Raw genomic sequence first — 21,374 nt, 5'->3', positions numbered from 1 at the left:
TAACCCTTCAACTGAATGCAGCAACCGATTATAAATAATTTCACTGGAAATGTATTGCAGGCCTATGCAAATTGCACTAACAATCATTGCATTTGTGCATCGGATAAGCAATTTCATTAAGTATGTAACAGGTTTACTAATCATGTAAAAAAACAAAATCTGGTTATAAGCCCTAGCCGTGGTATGTGCTTTCCTATGCATATAAAAGATCCTTTGCGGCATTAGGAAAAATGTGGCAGGTTTCCTCTGATGACGTGGCAGAATTACCAAATGTTTGACATCCAATAACCGACGATTAATCAATCAATGTGCTCTAATGGTGTCCATTAAACAAAACAAATTCTTGTTTTAGTTGTTTGGTGTAATTTTGACTTAATTAACAAATGTTTGTAATTACTCTGTTTCTTAGTGTTACATTTTTTTACATCAGTAAAATAACCTTTCAGTTGTGTCGATTTGCTGCAAGAGTCACTTTGCAAAAGAGAGAGAAAGACTGCCATAGTCAGGCTCAAAATTGCCATCAGTGGGCCGCTTCACCCATGGCAATGTTTTTAAAAGACTGCTGTATGCGACAAATTCTAACCTTTGAGCCCTGCTACTGGCACTGACCCAAGCGTTTGACAGTATAAAGTATTTTCAGCAATTACCACAATTTTATCCCATTACTTATATATATAACTTATGTCATCTAGCTTAACTTGTACATTTTAGCAAATCCTATGTGGTTTTGGTCAACTTTATGTTTGCAGTAGCTCAAAATTAATTTTATGCAAAACAGAAAAGGTAAAGAACGTCAGAAATTAAGGTGAGCGACACATATATGTATATCTTATGTATTGCTATACAGGGACCCTAAATCGATGCATCGCATCATGGACCACGATATCGGAATATGATAGACTGGTCTTTCATTTTCTAAGCTATTTTAGAACTACGATAGATGTAAAACCGTTGCATTCTTTGGCGAGTGTTGTAGTGATGTTATAGCTTACGTTGGTTTTACGTTATCGTAGCGCCAAAATAGCTTCAAAAATCTACAGCCTACCGAAGACAAAAGCCCCTTTAATTACGTTATAAAGCTATGATCAATCTACCATTTACATTGTATATAATTTATGTTGGAGAACATGCAATTTATTTACTATTTGCGGAAGACAACAGCAGCTTTCGTGAGGTCAATACTGAAATCTTTTTTGCTCATTCCATCAGTCTTTGGCACTGGATTGAAGTCAGTGGTATGTGCATGCCATAGATGTGAAGGGTTCAAATCATAAAGAAAGTTAACTTTTCATAAGATGCTTTTTTTCTTCTTTTTTTTTTGTGTTGAAATAATATTGCTAGAGGCAAAATTAACAAAATTTCAGTTGTTTTGCATTATAGAAGTTTCTTTTTGTCTAATTCGGAAATTTTAGTCAGTTTATTTCCTACAAGTTTGTTTTTGTATCACTAAGAAATTACAGTCGGTTTACTTCAGACTTCTTTTTGTCTAACTTGGATGTGAAAACTAGTATGCATTTTTTAAAAACAAGACAGACTTAAAACAGACAATACCTAAATTGTAACCACAGAACATTTTTAGAATGTATTTCTTAATATATTTCCCAAAATCAGTCTTTCCTAAATATTTCATATTATGAATTACGGACAATAGAACTCTTCTCTTCATTTTAAAAAATTATGCATGTCTACAAAAAGATTCTTTTGGGCTGGGAAACATTAACTTAACATAGAACTACAAAAGGTAACACTAGTAAATTACTAACACTGGAAAAATATTTGCCAGAATAAAAAATATGTTTTATCATATAGACAATACTTTCTGAAGAGTTAATAATCAATGTTTCAACGACAGAACCAGATGTCGTTCACATCAAAATGCCTGTCCCAGATCAACAAACTGGCGAGTGGTTCGTCCATCCGTCTGTATCTCTCTCTCTCTCTTTCTCAATCTCTCTCCATATTTTGTTCTTCTAAACCCCATTCTGTCTCGTTTGCTAAAAGCCAGCCAGGAGGACTTGTAGAGTTTCCCCGCTTGTGAGGGCCGTCTCCCTCCGTTCGTCGTGAAGGCAAACACAACATTTAAAGGTCTGAGGCCACTGCAGCCGTAGCTGGTGTTGAATATCACACGATATCGCACGGAGCTGGGTGCCATCACAGATGGTGTCAGGATGGAAGGAACGTCGATGGAGTCTTCAGGCCGTCTATTTCACTGATCTGCTTGTCGAGAAATAAAATTCTGAAACAAACAACAAAATGTTGTGTAAGGAAAATAAAAAATATATGCCCTGTAAAATTGATTGAACAATTTTTTTTCCCCACACATTGCTTGCTCCAATCTAGTTTTGTGCAATCTATTTTTCATGCCAGAGATTTGGTTAGGTAAATACAAAAATCAGGAATTTTTTAAATAGGAATGGAAAATATGGAAAATTTCGGACAAACAGTGGAAATCCTGAAAACATTGTTACAGATGATTAAAACTCCAAAAAACTTTCTTCTATGTGGTATGTGCATTAATTTGGAACATGATTTAGCAAAATCAAATGGATAACTTCAAATTTTTATTGTGTGTAAGCCATGAATGGTTTCAAGCCCAGTGAAAATTAGAATGTTCTAACCTTTGTTCGTGTAAAGTGGACTGTATCTCAGCTGTCCGTACTAGTGACCGGTCTTTCTTCAGCTCCACGGAAACCCGACTACACTGCAAACTGCCCAACGCCAGCCCTTCGTCACAGTAAAGATGTGCCTGGAACACAACGCAAGAACAATCAATCAATCAATCAATCAATTAAACAATGTTTAATAGACACCCTGGCACACAAAACTCTTAAAAACCCCAACAACACATGAGCTTTTGGGTTTCAAACAAAGGTAAATGACAACGAACCAGAATAAAGGCAGAAATTCTAAAATTATCCATAAAACACAGCATAAATAAGCTGTAAAAAGAAACATTTATGAAAGACACACAGACACTTAACACAACAGATCAGAAATAAAATCCTCAAAAAGATAAACATTATGATCAGACCATTGAAAGCTGTGATAAACTAACACAATAATAGAGCCTCAAACTACCAACACAATTTATAACAGCTTTTCAAAACGAAAAATATATATACATTTGAAAACATTATCACATTATCTTTTGGACTTAGGTTTAAAGTTTTTCAAAGATTCTGGATGTGTGCTGTATTCGCCACTTGCATGGAAAACAAGTTCCAATGAAACCCCAAGATTACGATAAATCACCGACAATTATTGTAGATACTGAGATTTCTGTGATCATATTATTAATGTGTCTATTTTACTAGCATTAATTAATCGACACATTTACTTCTAACATTTCTCAATCTGATTTAGTACCTGTCTCTCCACGTGTTCTGCCTGCCAGCCAAGGACATGACCTATAAGTTTTTCATTGAAGTAGTTGCTAAGCGACGGTGTCAGTTCCACTGATTGTTCCTTCTTGATTATTGCACCTGAAAGAGCACTCGTCACTGGGGCAATTTGGGTTGGGTTGGTACTCTGTTTGGGACTCCTGAAAAAAAAGAATGTTTATTTTTTTATTTTTAAGGCCAACCATAAAAATGTTTTAATTCTGAATGAACAACTGGATTTCTACACAATTTGGAGGATTATTTTAGGATTAGCCTACAGTAAAAAAACGAAAGAAAGATATACTCTAGATACTGTAAGTTTCTATAATCATATTTATAAATAAGCTGAGTGTGTCATCAAATAAAACATTCTTTCTTTCAAAATCTTCTATTCGTGGAAGCACAGAATCCTACTAAATTTGCAGCCTGTGTTAATAGAATTGTCATTTGTTCATGACTTCAATGAAATGTTATGTCCAACAGTTTTATTTTAGTAATATAGATATTTTGCGGTCTAAATAAAGAAAACGAATATAGTTTGGATCTTTCAATAAAAACACTGCCTGGAATGAATGCATTTCAAATGAAACAGGTAACAAGAATTTACTTTAATATGCAATAATGCATGAAAAGGTTAGACCGGAAGGGGACTAAAGACCAGCGAGTGTTGTTCCCATGTGGGACTGTTGGGGACTAAAGACCAGTGAGTATTGTTACCATATGGGACCGGTGGGGATCAAATACCAGTGAGTACTGTTACCATGTGGAACCGGTGGGGACTTAAGACCAGTGAGTACTGTTACCATGTGGAACCGGTGGGGACTAAAGACCAGTGAGTATTGTTACCATGTGGGACCGGTAGTGGACTGAAGACCACTGAGTATTGTTCAGGATTCATACACTTAAAGGAAGTCAAAATTCAAGGGTTTTTCAAGCACTTTCCAGGTCAACTTTACCCAAATTCCAGGACCGTACCGAGTTTCCACAGGTCGTTAAACACGCAAGTGCCAACCATCTTTGTGGGTTTACAATAGATTCATTAACTTGACACGCTCCCTGAACTTGCTAAATACCCAGCGGCAAAAAGTGACAAACTTTCTTTTCCAATATGGCAACGCTGTCGCTTGGATCTCGTGGCCGCTTGATTCTCGCATCGTGAGATAAAAAACAACAAACATTCACACGTCAACTGAGCTGGTAAACATCGATTGGCATTTGATTGTCCCGCGGAAATGAAACAAATAATTTAATTACATGTTAAATAAAGTAAATAAAGCCTCCGTTTTAGGCGTTTATATTTTATTTGACATCAAATTATCATTTTCAAGGGTTTTCCAGACCGCAAGATGATTTTCAAGGGTATTCAAGCACTGGAATATATTAGTTTATTTTCAAGGGTTTTCGCATACGAACCCTGATTGTTACCATGTGGGGACTAAAGACCAGTGAGTATTGTTACCATGTGGGACCGGTAGTGGACTGAAGACCAGTGAGTATTGTTACCATGTGGGGACTAAAGACCAGTGAGTATTGTTACCATGTGGGACCGGTAGTGGACTGAAGACCAGTGAGTATTGTTACCATGTGGGACCGGTAGTGGACTGAAGACCAGTGAGTATTGTTACCATGTGGGACCGGAGTGGACTAAAGACCTGTGAGTATTGTTACCACGTGGGACTGAAGACCAGTGAGTATTGTTACCATGGGGAGTGGGGACTAAAGACCTGTGAGTATTGTTACCACGTGGGACTGGTAGGGGAGTAAAGACCAGCGAGTATTGTTACCATGTGGGATCAGTGGGGACTAAAGACCAGCGAGTATTGTTACCCCGTGGGACCGGTGGGGAATAAAGACCAGCAAGTATTGTTACCATGTGGGACCGGTAGGGACTCAAGACCAGTGAGTATTGTTACCATGTGGGACTCGCATCAGACACTGGACTCTGGTGGTGGTCGTGGTGGTGGTGGTCGCCACTGTTTATGTTCTGCTCCAGCGGCTGGGAACAGAGAGGAGGAGGACCCTGTATATTGTTGCCAAGGTGATGCACCGAGTGACGGCTCTGTTGCGGACTCGACAACTGTTTGGACTGTTGTTGTTGTTGCTGTGGTGATGGCTGGACATTTTGAGCCACTGCAATCAAAACATAAGAAACTTTAAAATGTTTTTAACGATACCTCATCACATTTCAGCTAATTGGTGTCTTAACATGCAGTTTCAAGATACTGATAGTTGAAAATTTATCGGTCAACTAAGCAAAAATAAATTATGTAGCTCATTCCTTCTTGTACAGCCCACTATGTCCATGTAAATGATGTCCTAAATTTAATGCACGAACACAAATAGGTTACGCAAACCTGGATTTGCATTCAGTGAAGTGTGAAAGAAATTATAATTCTTGCAGTTTTCATTGGCCAATGTTGGGGGTTTTGGGGGTTGTTTTTTTAACTTTTGGTTTAGAAAACCAGGCGATCATATATTTATTTCAATCCACATTTTTGTCTGAAAAAAAAAAGAATTTTTTTTAAAAAGAATGAGAATACCATATAGCATTTCAACTCATTTTTAAATAGAGAATTTGCTGTCTAATGTATTATTTTGATACTTCATCTCATGAATAAGGAAGAAGAAACCTGTTGTCAGGGTTTCTGCCAGAGGGTAAAACGGGTAAAATACCATCACCCAAAAATAGCATTTGGGTATGGCACCATACCCAATTTGTTTGTTTTTGCAGATTTTTTTTTTTTTAAGTTTATCGACATCTTGACAAAATTAATGACTCTTATCATTACTGTATGATTTTCTTAACCTCAACCCTAACTCTAAACGTAACCCATTTTCTTTCAGGGAGAGGCCCCATATAACCCTGTCAACTGTGGATACATTCAGCACACAAATTCTAAAAATTAAATTCCATAGCGCCATACCCCAAAATTTCTTTCTGGCAGAAACCTTGTATGTTGCTACTACTAAAGCAATACATGTCTCCTACTGAGCCTAAACATTTTTCATATCTCCAAAGTTCTAGTGCTCTACAAAGCGAGTATAATACTCGCCACGGTGACTAAAAATATTCGCTGGCTTCTAAAAAATAAAATCACATTCGCCAGTTGGCGACTGTCCAATAATTTTACTTTAATCTGTCAACAAAACTGGACATCGGAAAATGCAGTAGCAATTTATCTTCTATCGGTAATTTGTTTGCAAAATAAAAGTTTGAGAAGTCATATCAGACTATGAATAACGATTTTCCAGTATTCAAAAGTAAACATGTCAAGGGAGGTAATTCTTCATTATGATGTTATCTCCCTTAACTTGAATTTCAAGCGTTTGGAAATAATTCAGCCCCAGTTGAGTTTTGGACAAAGTCGGTCCTGTCCCATTTAGAGCCTGGTTTTATTATGTATTAAAATGAGTCACTGTGTGTCTTTACTTGTCTGTTTGAAACTCAAACATTAATTATTTTAAATGTTCAACGTATATATGTGTTATGTTGCTCTCCAATCATCTCGTGCTTATCGTGATAACGGGTCCCTCCACAAAACCACTTCTCCAGTCATGAATGTCTTTTTAATCACATTGGAAGTCATGTTCACCAGTGGAGGATGCAAACATGATTTTATTTTCATGACTCGACTTTAGACGGCTTTAAAGACACAACTATTTACAAAAGAGTATTTATGGATTTACAAGGCAGTATGTGACGAAAATAATTATTTAAATCAAAAATAAGGTAGCCGATTGTAACTACTAGTAACACGTTGAAACCTTGTAGATATTATCACAATGCTTTTATTTAACTTTTAATGAGTACTGCAATTTAAATGCATATCTTAGCAGTGCCATTAAAATATTAATACGCCTAATTTTGTTTAATACAATTATTGGGTACGGAATTTGTTAATGATAGTTAATAGTCGTTCACTGTTTTAGTGGAACCAGACACAAACAGTTGTAATTACTAATTAACAACTCGAAATTACCCCTTCGCGATTTCATTTGAATGCTATCCTAATAACAATTACGATATTAGTAATGTTCCGTAAAATGGCACTAAAAGCACGTGGTTTATATATTAGCTGGCTACTAAATATAAGTGGCTGGCTACTAAATATAAGTGGCTGGCTACTAAATATAAGTGGCTGGCTACTAAATATAAGTGGCTGGCTACTAAAATATTATACTTTACTAGCTAGGAAAGAGTAAATTTAACTTGCTTCGTAGAGCACCGAGTTCATGGGCCGTAACTGTGAAAATGGGTAAATCACCATGAAAGTTAAATTTGATCTGCTTGATAAAGCTATTCACAAAACTTCAGCTCGTTATCTCGAGACAAAAAAAGAGTCTTGAAAAACACATTTTCATATCGCCTTTAAGTTCAAGGGCCATAACTCTGACAAAAATGGGTAAATTGTCACAAAAGTCAAAGCTGATCTGAAACAGTACATGATAAAGCTATTCACAAAATGTCAGTGGGACCGATGGACAGACAGATGGAAAGACATTAAGACAAACAGAAGGACAGAGATAGAACTTGGTACCGAACACTAATTAACATTGTGACAAGGCAAATAAAAATGATGCAAATCTGTGACTTACTTTGCTGAGCTCTGTTTATATGGAGGTTGAGAGCTTCTTGTAACTTCTGTAACGTTTGTAAAGCCGCTGTAAAAGAGAATAAGTTATAAAACATTAGTATGGGCACAGTAGTATCGGTAGCAGGGCTTACGCTGAACCCAAAATATTATTAGTACTTTGATGTTTATCTAGACAGATAAATCTGAAGACAAGTTCATGTTTCAGTAAAAGTACGATTCTTTTAAAGGGTCCCCCCGACTCCCCCCACTCCACCCCCACATTAGCCGATTAATTCATTTATATGAAATATATGTCCCAACATCACCTTTAATTTGCATGTGACAAATGACAGTTTAAGTTGTGGTGTAGTATTGCTGTGACAAAGATTATTTTTATATTATTTGAATAATCCGGTCTGAAGAAATGTGATACTAAATAACTGATCTGCTTGGATCTACTGACATAGATGAGAATGCCCCATCCCCCAAAAAAATTCCTAAAATAACAGCGGCTTATAATCCCCCTTATTTAGAAAATTGTTTAAAGGACATAATGTTTAGCCAGTTCTAAATAATAATGCAAGGTAGTCAAGACTCCTAAGGTGGTACGGGGGCAAGAAAGACGATTTCCTGGCATTGGAGTAAAAAAAAAAATTCTTTTCTAATTATCAGTTTAGATAATTTTAAGGTTTTTTTGGTTGAATTTGTTTTGAGTGGTGGTTTTTTTTGGTGTGGTGGGTTTTTTTGGTAAGTGTTTTGTTGACTTTGGTTATTAAAAAGCTGTCATAATATGTCCATCGTAAAGAATATGTGGAGTACATTGTCCAACATATCGAATAATTTTGCGATACAAGACGGAATGCATTTTGCACCAAATATCAAATTATGTTGTAATGTAGTTATTAATCATTTGTTAAAAATGTGTACTGGAAAAAATTGTTTTCTTCCATTCTTTTCTGTTTATTTTACTTCAAGTATTGAAATTGGGTTGTAGGCTATGGTTAAATGTTACATTAAAATAAAAAATAAAAAATTGCTAATTTTCAGAAGTATTTTTCATCCAATATTATGTTTAAATGATGCAGACATAACAATGGCTGCCTTATTGGAATTTTCCAACAAATTCGCCACTGTCACTTGTTTGGCTGACCAGTATTAATATGTCGGTAATGTAAGGGCGCATCAAACAACGTATGCCACTTTTGTTCAAACAAATATGCACATTTACACTACTCACAGATCTCGCGAGATCAAAACGGACCAATGGTGATGAAGATGACATACGTGGATAACATAACCACGGCCATGTTAAAATCGCCGAAATGGTGGTTGGTATAAAACCTGGACTAATGAGTAAGTATAAAATCCGGACTGCTGGGTTGGTATAAAACTAGGACTGCTAGGACCAAAAGTTGATCGGTTGGTATCGATGAAAAAATTCCAATCAAAACCCATCACTAATATTAAACTAATTCTTATTTATATTTGCCTGTATTATTTGTTACTAGCATGTACATGGTTAAAATTTGTGGTGGCCTGGAGGCCCACTTAAAACAAATTGATATTAGCCAGTACAAAATTTCACTAGCCTTCAAATAATTTCATTAAGCATTTTCATTATTTTATATATTTTTTGTGTTGGAAAAATACAGATTTTTCTAAACTTTAAATTTACTCAATTGGCTATACAGTCAAACCTGTCTTAAGCGGTCACACAAGGGAGTAGACACAAGTGACCACTTAAGACAGGTTGCCAGTCTTTAAAACATTTGTTGTCATTCCTTTCTTTTACCGTCTGTATTGCTAAGTAACGGATGTGTGCACCAGTCGACTATAAATCAACTTTCGACTTGTCTCCTTCAGAAATAATGTAACTGGAATGTATTAATTTAACCATTCAGCAAGTTTTTTGGTTTATTTTCCAATTTAATTATTTAATTTCTACTTCATGTGGTGTATTGTCAAGAATAAGTGAATCAACAAATGCCAAGCTTAGCCTACCCAGAAGCAATTAGATGTATTTCAGTCATGCTTTCTTAACTGATACACAGTAGAAATATCAGGACTGAAAGGGTACTAGTATTCCTGAAGGTGTGAAGATCATTATCTGCTGCTCCTTTTTGCTGTTGGTCAAATAGTAGTATTTTAGTGATTTAGGATCCGACTTAGGTGGCTGCTGGTTGCGTTAGACAGTCAGATGACCGCTTTTTTATAAGTGTATTTAAATTAAAAGTTGTTTGGGAGGGGAAAATAGTGGTCTCTTAAGGCAGGTGACCGTTGATTAGAGGTGGCCGCTAGGACAGGTTTGACTGTTATTTGTAAACATTGAATGGGCTGAGGCCAACAACACACCAAATTGCTAATAATTGTTTGGGTCGAGCTTAAACCCTGTAATGTGACAGTGTGTTTTACTTTAACACCACTCCTCCAGGTACAGGGTTCGCAGACCAGAGCAAGTTTTAACGACTCAGTGGGTAGGTGTAAGACCACTACACCCTTGTCTTTCTCACTAACCACTAACAACTAACCCACTGTCCTGGACACAGCCAGCCCAGATAGCCGAGGTGTGTACCCAGGACAGCGTGCTTGAACCTTAATTGCACGAAAAATCAGTTGAAATGAAATGAATAAGTTGATGCTGTTTTAAGATGGGTTTAATCATCAAGCTAAAGCACTCACCTGTACATGACGGTTTTGATGCTTGTCGCGTACCCGTTGGTGTATTTCCAGGAGAAATATCCATGCTGTCTGTATGTACATAAGCAGATTCTAGAAAAACAAAAAACACAACTAATAATACTACTACCTTTAAAAAAGAAGTTTGATTTACTTAACAAAATATTGATTTATTAATTATTGGCTATTGGATGTCAAACATTTGGTCATTTTGACATATAGTCAAGAGAGGAAACCCACATTTTTCCATTAGTAGCAACTTGCCAGGGGATCTTTTATATACACCATCCCAGACAAGATAGCACATACCACGGCCTTCGATATACCAGTCGTGGTGCACTGGCTGCAACAAGAAATAGCCCAATGGGCCCACCAACAGGAATCGTTCACAAACCAACCGCATATCAAGCAAGTGCTTTACCACTGGGCTACGTCCCACCCCACCTTTTAAAAAAAGACAAAAATCTTGACAAACACATTTTAATTTATATCAATTTATGGGTTCCAGATCTCCAGGTGTCATACCAAAAGTGCTGATGAGGTACACGATACGCCCATCAAAGGTAGGTCGCGGTGATCTACTTACACCAAAAGATGGATTCATGATCCTATATGAAGTAATAAAGAAGATATGGCCCAGACAAGGATTTCCTTTAATGTGCAGTAATAGGTGAAAAGCAGGTCGTGGTGACTTAGTTATGTGACACATCACCATCCCAAGCTGTACTTGAGGTATGTATGCTCATCAAATGTAGGTTGCACTGACCTACTTATGGTACGCAACATAATGCCATCCCAAGGTTTTGATTCTAAATGAATTGATAAGGATGACATGGCCTGGACAAGGATTTCCTTTAATGTGCAGTAATGTATGAAAAGAAGGTCATGATGACCTAGATATGGTATGTCCACACCGCCATCCCAAGTTGTATTTGCATGCAAGGTTTGATGATCCTATATGAAGTGATAAAGAGACCCTCCCCCCAAAAAGTTTATGGACAGATGAACAACACCATAACATAATACGACACATCAAGGACAGGCATATATGTTTCTGGTATTATGTTGGCAAAAAAAACCCCACCTGAAAGTCTGTTACCTATAATTATAATTATCATATAACACAAGATGGCCCATGGGTCTAAATGATAATGTGAGTCAGTTGTTGTCCCCATCGAACTACTATACTCATTAGGGGTGTCACGATACATCGAGTACCCTTGCTCGAGTATCAATTCATATTTTGACCAATTACCGAATCCTATTTTAATTTCATACATCGATTTACCAACACCTGCACAATGTTCGAAATGTGTACCGAATTCGCATAGCACCAACACAAAACATTAAAATATGAATCATTTGCCAGGTTAGTGCAAGAAGTGGATTTTGGTATTGACTCGCCTAGAAATGTTTTTGCCCATTTCAGACGAGCAGGACTAGAAAAAAGGCAAATTCGGAAAACCAAAAATAGTGTTTTTCTATTTCACAGTTATGTTTTTTCTTCTATAAGTTATAACCAAAACTGAACTGATTACACAATTAACTGTACATCACTAATAATAGCTGATACAGAATTGCAAATATTCAGAAATGTATTTTATGTAATTTTGATCTAATTACAGCTTAACATTCCAGTGGTTTTCAGGTGAAATGTTTTGAGGCTAGCATGCTCGTACTTGATTTGGGCTTGCTTATTCTGGGCACACCCTTTACCGCCTCAGCTTTCGTACAAAGTAAAGTCCTGGAAAGCAGTTGAGCAGTTTTGGTGAAGTGATATGAATGCAGAGAACATTTTGTTCAGTATCGTGTTTACAGTAGTTGCTAATCAATTTTCAGTTCAAGACTAGAAATATCTCTAATCAAGAATCAGTCCTCGCCAAAGGCCCTGGTTTACAACATTGACAGGGGAGCTATCATTCTCACTTCCCATAACTCCTACTAAGACAGTTGAAGAGTGGTTTTTACCTCCCCTTAGCATATGAATTTATATGGTATCAATATAATATCTTAATGAAATAATTTAAGTTAGATGAGCAATTAATCATGTCAGGTGTGCGCGCTGAAATTTATATAATGAGGCATCTAGACTATGACGAATGAAGTTTTTAGAGTGGTTCAGTCATGCTCACTCAGAAAAATATATTACAAAGAGATATTTGCTTGAGCAATGGGGGGTTTCACTTGCACTCCCATAAATGTTTTTCACAGCAAAGTCTGCACCGATTCATTCATGACAGTTAAAGTTTAATAACGGCTATTGGATGTCAAACATTTGGTAATTTTGACTCGTAGTCATAAGAGGAAACCTGCTACATTTTTTTTCTAATGCAGCAAGGGATCTTTTATATACACTTTCTCCAGAAAGAAAAGCACATACCACAGCTTTTGACTAGTTATGGTGCACTGATGAAACAAGAAAATAACACAATGAGTTGAATACTGTAAACCGTGAAAAAAATGCGTGCGTATAAATTTCGCGTCGTTCGCGTCCATCCTTATGTCGCAAAATTAATACGCACGCACTATTTTCCAGTTTGAAGTGTGCTTAAAGTAATTTGTTTTCTTTTAAAATATTTTATTGAGAATAAAATTCACAAAAAGATTCACTCAACAGCCTATACATGAGCTCTCCTTGATGGCGACTAATCGTTAATTGTTTTATGTAACTACAATCGATGGCAACTAATCGTTTGTTTTATCTACCAAAGGTTGTTAGCAGTTAACAACTGAAGCTACGAGTTGTGATTCTAATACAGGTGAGGTGGGTAGGGCCTAAACCCCTCTATAGACTGTACCAGGCACAATAGCTTGATGTAGGATAACAGAATATTGATTTACAGACAGTAACTTTATAACAATTACAGTGAGCTGTCTTTATCCACTTTTGTTTTTGAGCTGTCAACTGTCGATCGCGAAATTTACACGTTGCGAACATGCGCTAAGGTATACATTCGCGAAAAAAACACGTCGCAATATTAATACGGTTTACAGTAGATTCACTGAGGTGGTTCGATCTTGCAACACAAGCACCTCAGGCGAACACTCAATCGAATGAGCTAAATCCCGTCCTCACCGTAACAAGAATACCAGTGAGACAAATACATGATATATCAGAGTTCGACAAATCCGCTAGCCCGACGCCCGTGGCTAGTGGTTTTTAAGTTCGGGCTAGTGAGATCCGCAAAACCACTAGCCCACAGGGCTAGTGGTTTCCACTCCCCTCCTTATCGCTCGATCGTGGTTTTTTTGTGTTTTTTTGTTTTTCTCTCGGCTGAAATTTCGTTTAATAAAATTGATTGTGACGTTTGTCATCGAATAATATCAACAACGCAATCAGTATATAATGATAATCCACTTGAACTAGGTCTGCAAACTGCAGTAACATGCTATCTCTACATCGCCACAGTTACAGCATGCATTGTTTACTTTTCCCTTTCAAGTTTCTGGCACAGGAAATAAGTTTAATGACATGCGTGTTTTGATTGGTTGGATACATCACGTGGTAGTTAATCTCGCACATATGAACTTGGAAATCTCGCACTTAAGAACTTGGAAATCACCAATTGCGATGACAGGTTAATCTCAATCAAGTAAACCCCGGTCATGCTTTGAATTTCAGTGTTTGTTTTATTTACCTGTTGTTTTCTAATTTTACACTTCGCTGACATGTGGTTATCGGCAATCAGGAAAACAATTTACTTTAATGGTAACGCACATGCAATGACTGCTTGACCTATTTGTGTATCAGTCTGGATAATGCGTCACAGCTGCCGATACAAGATGATACCTTTTTTGTTCATCAATTAACAACGGATTATATGTCGCCGTTATATTCTTTTGATATCGGTCTGACACGGGATAATGCCCTGTATTTGAGCAATTGGCATCACCGTTCCTGGCGACGTAAATAGTAGGGCCCTAAATGTATAACCCACTACCGAATACACTGAACCATCTATTACCGTGTGTCACACTGTCGTACCCTCATTTAAATTTAATTATTTTGATAGTGGGTTTAGATATCAACCATGAGTTTGCTCAATTATTTTTCCCCAGGGGGAGGGCAAACGCGAATGACGATGGATCACACTTGACAAAAAACCAAACATACAACACGACAAAAAACTGAAAGTTACAACATGATTTAAGTGTTTGTTTTATTTTACTGTTATACTCGTAAATGTGTAATGTTACAAAAAAATTGTATAAAAATCCAGTTATAATTGATCAGGAATTTGGGCTAGTGCTTTATCTTGGTGGGCTAGTGGTTTTCACAAACCCACTAGCCCTGTGGCTAGTGACTTTTCAAAATATTTTCATACTCTGTATATGCCTGTTAGAAGTTTCAAACCAAAGCACACAACACACAATGTGTTACATACTTATGATTGGATTCAGTGTTCTCGCTGGGTGGAAATTAAAGAGGAGTGCAACCCTTCACCCCATAACAAACCAGAACCCTCACCCCAAATTTTTTTATTTTATTTTAACGCTTAAATTGTTATGTAGTAGCCAACTCAGACTGTGGATAGGCTGTCACAGGGCTTACCCTGAATCAAAAATATTAACCAAATGGAATTTTTATTAGCCATATTGAAAATGCTTTAGCTAAAATTGTTTTAGGCAGTACTGTATTACAGAGTATTTATATATGAATATAAAAATGCTTCTTTTTCAGCTAATTGTGTACAAACTGGAATAAATCTTAACAAAACCATATTACCTGATCAAAATCAGACAGCAATGGGGGTAGGGGCAGTTAATATATTACTTCAGGGTTCGACGTTAACTTTATTTATTACTAGACCAGTGGACTAGTATGTCTTAAAATTTACTAGACCTGACCTACTATCAACTAGACCAAACTGCTGAATGACAAAATATACCTAAGCAGGACTAATTTTGTTAAACTTTGCTTCATATTGCCTATTATTTCAAGAGTATACATAATAATTAGACAATGTAACTATATTTGAATAAAACACACCAATAAAAACCCCATGGTATGTATAAAAAAAATTGGTGTATTTTACTCATGACTAAAACATATTTAACATTAAAAGTTAACACTTGTAGTCTTATTAAAATGTATCTATGACAAACAATGCAATATCACTTCTCACAGAATATTCAGTTTGTATAGACTTTTGTCTGCTCGAATACGACAATAACCACATGTAAATAATTCGAAAATGAAATCGATTGTCGTATATTTGAAGAAAAAAAAAAAAAAAAAATTTATTCAAAGAACGTACACTATTGAATGTTTTGCATTTTTATTACCGTATTCGATTTATTGGACAGAAAACACAATGTACGAAAGTATCAAGCAGAAACAATAATACTGTTTTCGCCAATAGTATTTACGACATAGATCTATGCACACTAAATTTAGCAAACGCATACTCTGTATTCGACAAACCTTGGTCGATTCCGGTATCAACGGAATCGACCGAGTTGTGACGAATGGCGCCCTCTACATATCGGATCCGTCAGCGGTTAGCACCCGTCGGGATTGTTCAGTTATTCACTGCCCACTTCATCACGTCTAATTATAGAACCTTGGATTTCCATGTCGAGTTTAATGGAAAATATTAATGTTTGTAGGATCACTGGATGGCAAATTAATTCACCGCTCATAAATTATCAACACGACCAGTCGGGCTACTCAGAAACACTTATGTCTAGACCGAACCCAGCTGTTTACTAGACAATGTCGTTCGGACGTAACTTAGTGTCGAAGCCTGTACTTCGATGTTTCAGCGGGAGGGGGCAGAGGAATGGGAATCTATTTTTTTTAGCCATTACCAAATAGCGGACAAATTGTAATGCAAGTAACTAACGCGAGTAACCAACTATTTTGATAACCAAAAATGTATTTATTGTACAATTTCAACACTCTTATCATAATGATATAAAAATATCTAAACACCGTAGCTATACACCAATATATCCACTTTTATCATAGCTGTTACAGTATGAGGAGACTTTGGATTTTAAGTGTGTTCATTTTTTGTCATGTCCTTTTTTTGTAACACAAGTAACTGATGTTATCACAGTATGAAAACTAATCATCATATTTCCTTTTTCTTTTTTTTTATAATATACATTGATTATTTAAAGTTACATTCTCTGGTTACCATATATTATAACATCATGTACAAATATGAAATATAAGCTCAAATGCACTTTTAAACTTGTGTGTGTTTGCTGTGAACGGAGATCGTCAAAAGTATACGCTTGATTCATCGCCTGTGCCACCATAGCTCGGCAAAGCACAAACGACAGCCTGTTGTCAGTTTCAGTTAACACGTGCGTTTGCCGATTTCAAATAATAGTGTTTGTCTCAAAAAATTAAAAGAGAAATCTTGCGCTGTACGAAGAACGTTCGGTTGAGGATACGATACTAGAGTCTTTAGTTAAAACCGGTTTGATCTTGACAACGTATTATCGACAATCGTACCTTCCTATTTCAGAATTAATATTTTATAAAGTGTTAGTAGAACTTTCAAAATTTAGTTTGTATACTAGTAACACATTAATCATGCATATATTTGTTAAAATAAAATATACTAAAGTAGACAATGAACGTTTTCACTTTTTAACTTTACGTGTTAAAATCGACAAATTCAAATAAATATTCTTTCGTTTGGAAAGGGTAAAGTTGTGTGTGTGTGTGTGTGTGTGTGTGTGTGTGTGTGTGTGTGTGTGTGTGTGTGTGTGTGTGTGTGTAACGACATCAAAGTTAGAGCATATTGATTTCATAATCATCCGACGCCATACAACCGTAAATAAAATGTGTTGAGTGCATCGTTAAATAAAACATATCCCATCCTTCCTTCCATCTGCTGTTGGATGTCTAACATTTGGTAATTTTGACATATAATCTTAGAGAGGAATCAGGTGCATGTGCATGGGGAGGGTATTGGAGGTCGAAACCCTTACTTGCCCAAGCTTAAAAAAAAATGAAATGTATTTTCTGGAGGAACATGGCCCCATATAAACTTTGCTCAACAGTCTATAAACTCAACCCCGCTGAAATCCCTGCACACGCACCTTGGAAACCCGCTACATTTTTTTTTAGCAAGGGATCGTTTATATATACCATCCCACAGACAGGATATCACATACCATGGTCTTTTATATACCCACCGATGGGGATCGATGTTAGACTGACTGCGCAATTCTAAAAAACATCTTTTTAGGTCTAAGTAATAAATAAAAATAACATATAGTCTTGGAAAATGTTACGTAAATCGAACACAGTACCCTCTTCCTCTACCCCTAGAGCGTTACGTAATTAGTAACACCCCCTTACATGTAACGTGTATGCAAACAGCTGGCCACTGTCAAAATGTCAAGGCAAATCCCCCACCCACAGACCCCTGAAAAGGCGTTGTACCATACCTCTATGGATATAAATATGTTTTGGTGATATGAGACGACCCCCCAATCAAGACAGTTAAATTTGTTCAAAAAATGCGAAATCTCACGTGATCTCTTGTTGGGGAATTCCACACTTGTGATAAGCCAATGAAAACCGAGATCGGTAGGAGCACATCAAAAGTGTCCCACTTTCGAAATAATAGCTTTGTTTTTTACCTGGATAAGCCAGCGTAGTGAAACCAATGTGGAGTGCGGTGTCATATATGCACCAAACGTAATTGGATTTTCTGTTCTATATACTTAAATAATAAAAAATATTCCAGATACTGCCGCTTTAACTAATAAAATGTAATAAAGAAAATAAGTGTTGAATGTATAATTATTAATCCTGAGCAAATCAAAAGAATTAGTATGGTAAAAATGTAACGCGAATAACCATGGAATTGCCATATATATATATATATATATATATATATATATAAAACCCCACGTTAATAAAACTAAAATTTACGGTCTTTTTAAAATCCAGCTAACTTATTAAATGTCACCTCATAGTCTAATAAATTTATATCTAACATTATCTAACAAATATCATGATTACTGTAAACTAATTTTATTCAGTGTATGTTTAACTGCAATTTGTATAAATACTGCATGTTCATTTCCCGTGATCGCGATCTGTATGCGTGCTCTCAACCATGGATACAAAATTAACAAAGACAAAAGAAATAAACAAAACTGCAGTTAGGTATCCATTGATGCGAACAACTATTTAGGTGGGTTATTTTACAAATTTACATCAAGATTTACTTGTGTGTAATCGTATTGTTTAATGTCCGCAACGATGTCTCTTAACACGCATGTCTCTTGACACGTGGATCTCAACTGACTCTGAAGCGTGACGTATATTCACACTGAGAGCAGCTGCTGTCCTCAGTTCAGCCAACAAACGTTCTTCGCAAACTATTTGATTGGTGTCCAACGTGTTCATTTGGTTTAACATGTCTTTGGGCCCTGAACTGGCATGTGTATTCAAATTGACACACACTGTCGGTCTGTTTTACAAAGTTAAAATAACAAGTTACAGATCTTCCAGACTGCTTTCATACATGTTGAATGCATGCCGTTAAAATTAATAACCGTGATTAAAATAAGCAAACATCATTATGCCTACGCTGTATTCTGGGTGACACAGTTTCTCGTTACTGGTCGCGAGATCGCTATTACGCAAATTGAATATTTGGTATTATTATTATGTTTGAGGTGTCGGATAGATTATGTAACCATTTGTTCACATCAGAAGATAGAAAATGGCTTAGGCAAAATTTTAGCCACTTGCAAATTTTATTAGCCAATGGCTAAATTGGCTGCGGACAGTGTGAGCCCTGCTGTCACCTTATTTTGCCCCTCAATATTAGCTGTGTAAAAATATATCGTACTATCAATATGTTAAGATAGTCAGTGCCTCAAAAGCAATGCATCGATAGTTAATTCAACTATCGATAACTATCGCAATTGTTTGCTCAACTATCAATAATTTCAATAGTATGCATAGTGAAATATGGTCTACAAGTACAACTAATGCATGATTTCACTACCTAGGGACATTATTACAAATAACCAAGTACTAACACAGACATACATGTAAACACAAACACATGTACGTATGGACACACACACACCGAGAAGGCTGAGATAAAGAGCTTTGTGAAATATCTATTCATATTACTGTTATCAAGCGATTTAAGAATTCACAATACTATTGCAATAATATTACAACTATTGCAATACTATCACAATAGTATTTTAACTATTACAATTTAGTCAAACTGACCGCAATAGTCAACCCATCTCAAAATATGGTACAAAAATACTACCGTATATCTTCGCCTATAAGTCACCCAAAAATTATTTTATAACTTGGGGGGTCGACTTATAAGAGGGTAAAAAAATTTCACCCCAAAATATTACCGTTTTGGGGATTATTTTACAAGTTTTATTGTTGAAGTATGCCATGTATTTATACTCAAATATGTTAATTTAACACATTTATTTTTTATAACCTTTTTTTTTGGGGCATTATAATGGTTTTGGTAATGCAAAAAGGCGTGCGATCTCACTCACATGCCAAAAAAACAGTCCACTTAGTTAAAATAACAGTCATCACTAATAGCAAAAACAATACTAACTACCTGTTGCCTGAGTTTATTTTGAAATCTGGTCACTGGCATTAATAGTTGTTCAAACAATGTTTTGTCAGTGATTAACTTCATGAATATTACTGAGCTTTCCCTTAAAACAGCTTAGACTGATCTCTACAGTTCACTAGAGCAATAGGGACATACATCATTTGGTACAAAACCAGTGTATTTTCCAGAGTTATCCTCCTTACATGTATTAATATGGCGGCAAAACATGTGATTAACTAATACTTTCAGTTTTATCGTAGTGATCTGTTGTCAGTGTTTATAAATAAAGTTGTTGTCTGTGCACAAAACCATGCTGTACAGTGCCATACGGTAACAGCCAAACAGCTTTCACTATCTACTAAGGGAATGTATCGTTTTGATGCAATGTAGTTTGATTGCAATGTACAAAACGTGAAAACCGAAGTTTGTAAAATAATTTTCTTTTGTTCAAATATTGTACATTATTGTTCTCATGTGCTGAAAATAAGAAATATGTCAATATTTATAAGTAGTTTTTCATGGGTCGACTTATAAACGGGTCAATAAAAAAGTACGTTTTCAGGGCTTGAAATTAGGGGCTCGACTTATAGCCGAGATCGACTTACAGGCGAAGATATACGGTAGTTAAATTATGCAACATTACAGGGGTTGAAATTAATTTTTGTTACCACTATCCAAAGAAATAGTGAATTACAAAAAACACTATTCCGTCTAAAAATGTACTATCCCTTCAATTATTAATGTACCACTAGTTTTCCTGATCGTGCTACGTCGCCCTGAACAACTTTGCGTAACAATCAATTGTTCATATACCAGTCTATGCAATACTGCATACTAGCTGGAATTACAAACGAACTCACTCCAAACATTAGTCTTGATCAAAAAGACGTTTATTTTGTACCGGTCTTAGTAGCACAAGGATTTGTTCTGCAGAAAAATGTAGCTGTAGAAAAGGTGTAAGCGGAATAGTTGCAGGCGATTTTTGGTATTCTGTGCTTTATTTTCACTTTCATGACGGAATATTGGAAGAATTGTTTTACTATTCCGTTTCAAAATTTACTATTTGCGGAATAGCGTAAAATTCGACCCCTGCATTAAATAAGATGGTGTGTGCTAGCCTTACACTGGGGTCCCCCTAAAATATGAGTCCTGCAGATAGCGACCTC

At 36.2% G+C, this 21,374-nt stretch overlaps 1 protein-coding gene across 1 annotated transcript in view; it reads right to left on the bottom strand.

The window, feature by feature from the left end:
- Positions 1-326: 326 nt before the first annotated feature.
- LOC121387863 (WW domain-containing adapter protein with coiled-coil homolog) overlaps positions 327-21,374 on the bottom strand; it is a 35,407-nt gene continuing 14,359 nt past the window's right edge. The window contains exons 8-13 of the mRNA XM_041519091.1: positions 10,634-10,723; positions 7,977-8,042; positions 5,294-5,510; positions 3,367-3,541; positions 2,619-2,746; positions 327-2,236 (exon numbers count right to left, since the gene is read on the bottom strand). Coding sequence (XP_041375025.1) covers positions 2,164-2,236; positions 2,619-2,746; positions 3,367-3,541; positions 5,294-5,510; positions 7,977-8,042; positions 10,634-10,723 — 749 coding nt within the window. The 3' untranslated portion in view covers positions 327-2,163. The remainder of the gene's footprint in view (positions 2,237-2,618; positions 2,747-3,366; positions 3,542-5,293; positions 5,511-7,976; positions 8,043-10,633; positions 10,724-21,374) is intronic.

This window comes from Gigantopelta aegis, chromosome 13 (genome assembly GCF_016097555.1).
Source record: "Gigantopelta aegis isolate Gae_Host chromosome 13, Gae_host_genome, whole genome shotgun sequence".
Classification (NCBI taxonomy): Eukaryota; Metazoa; Mollusca; class Gastropoda; order Neomphalida; family Peltospiridae; genus Gigantopelta; species Gigantopelta aegis.
This window is presented reverse-complemented; position numbering and strand designations above follow the sequence as displayed.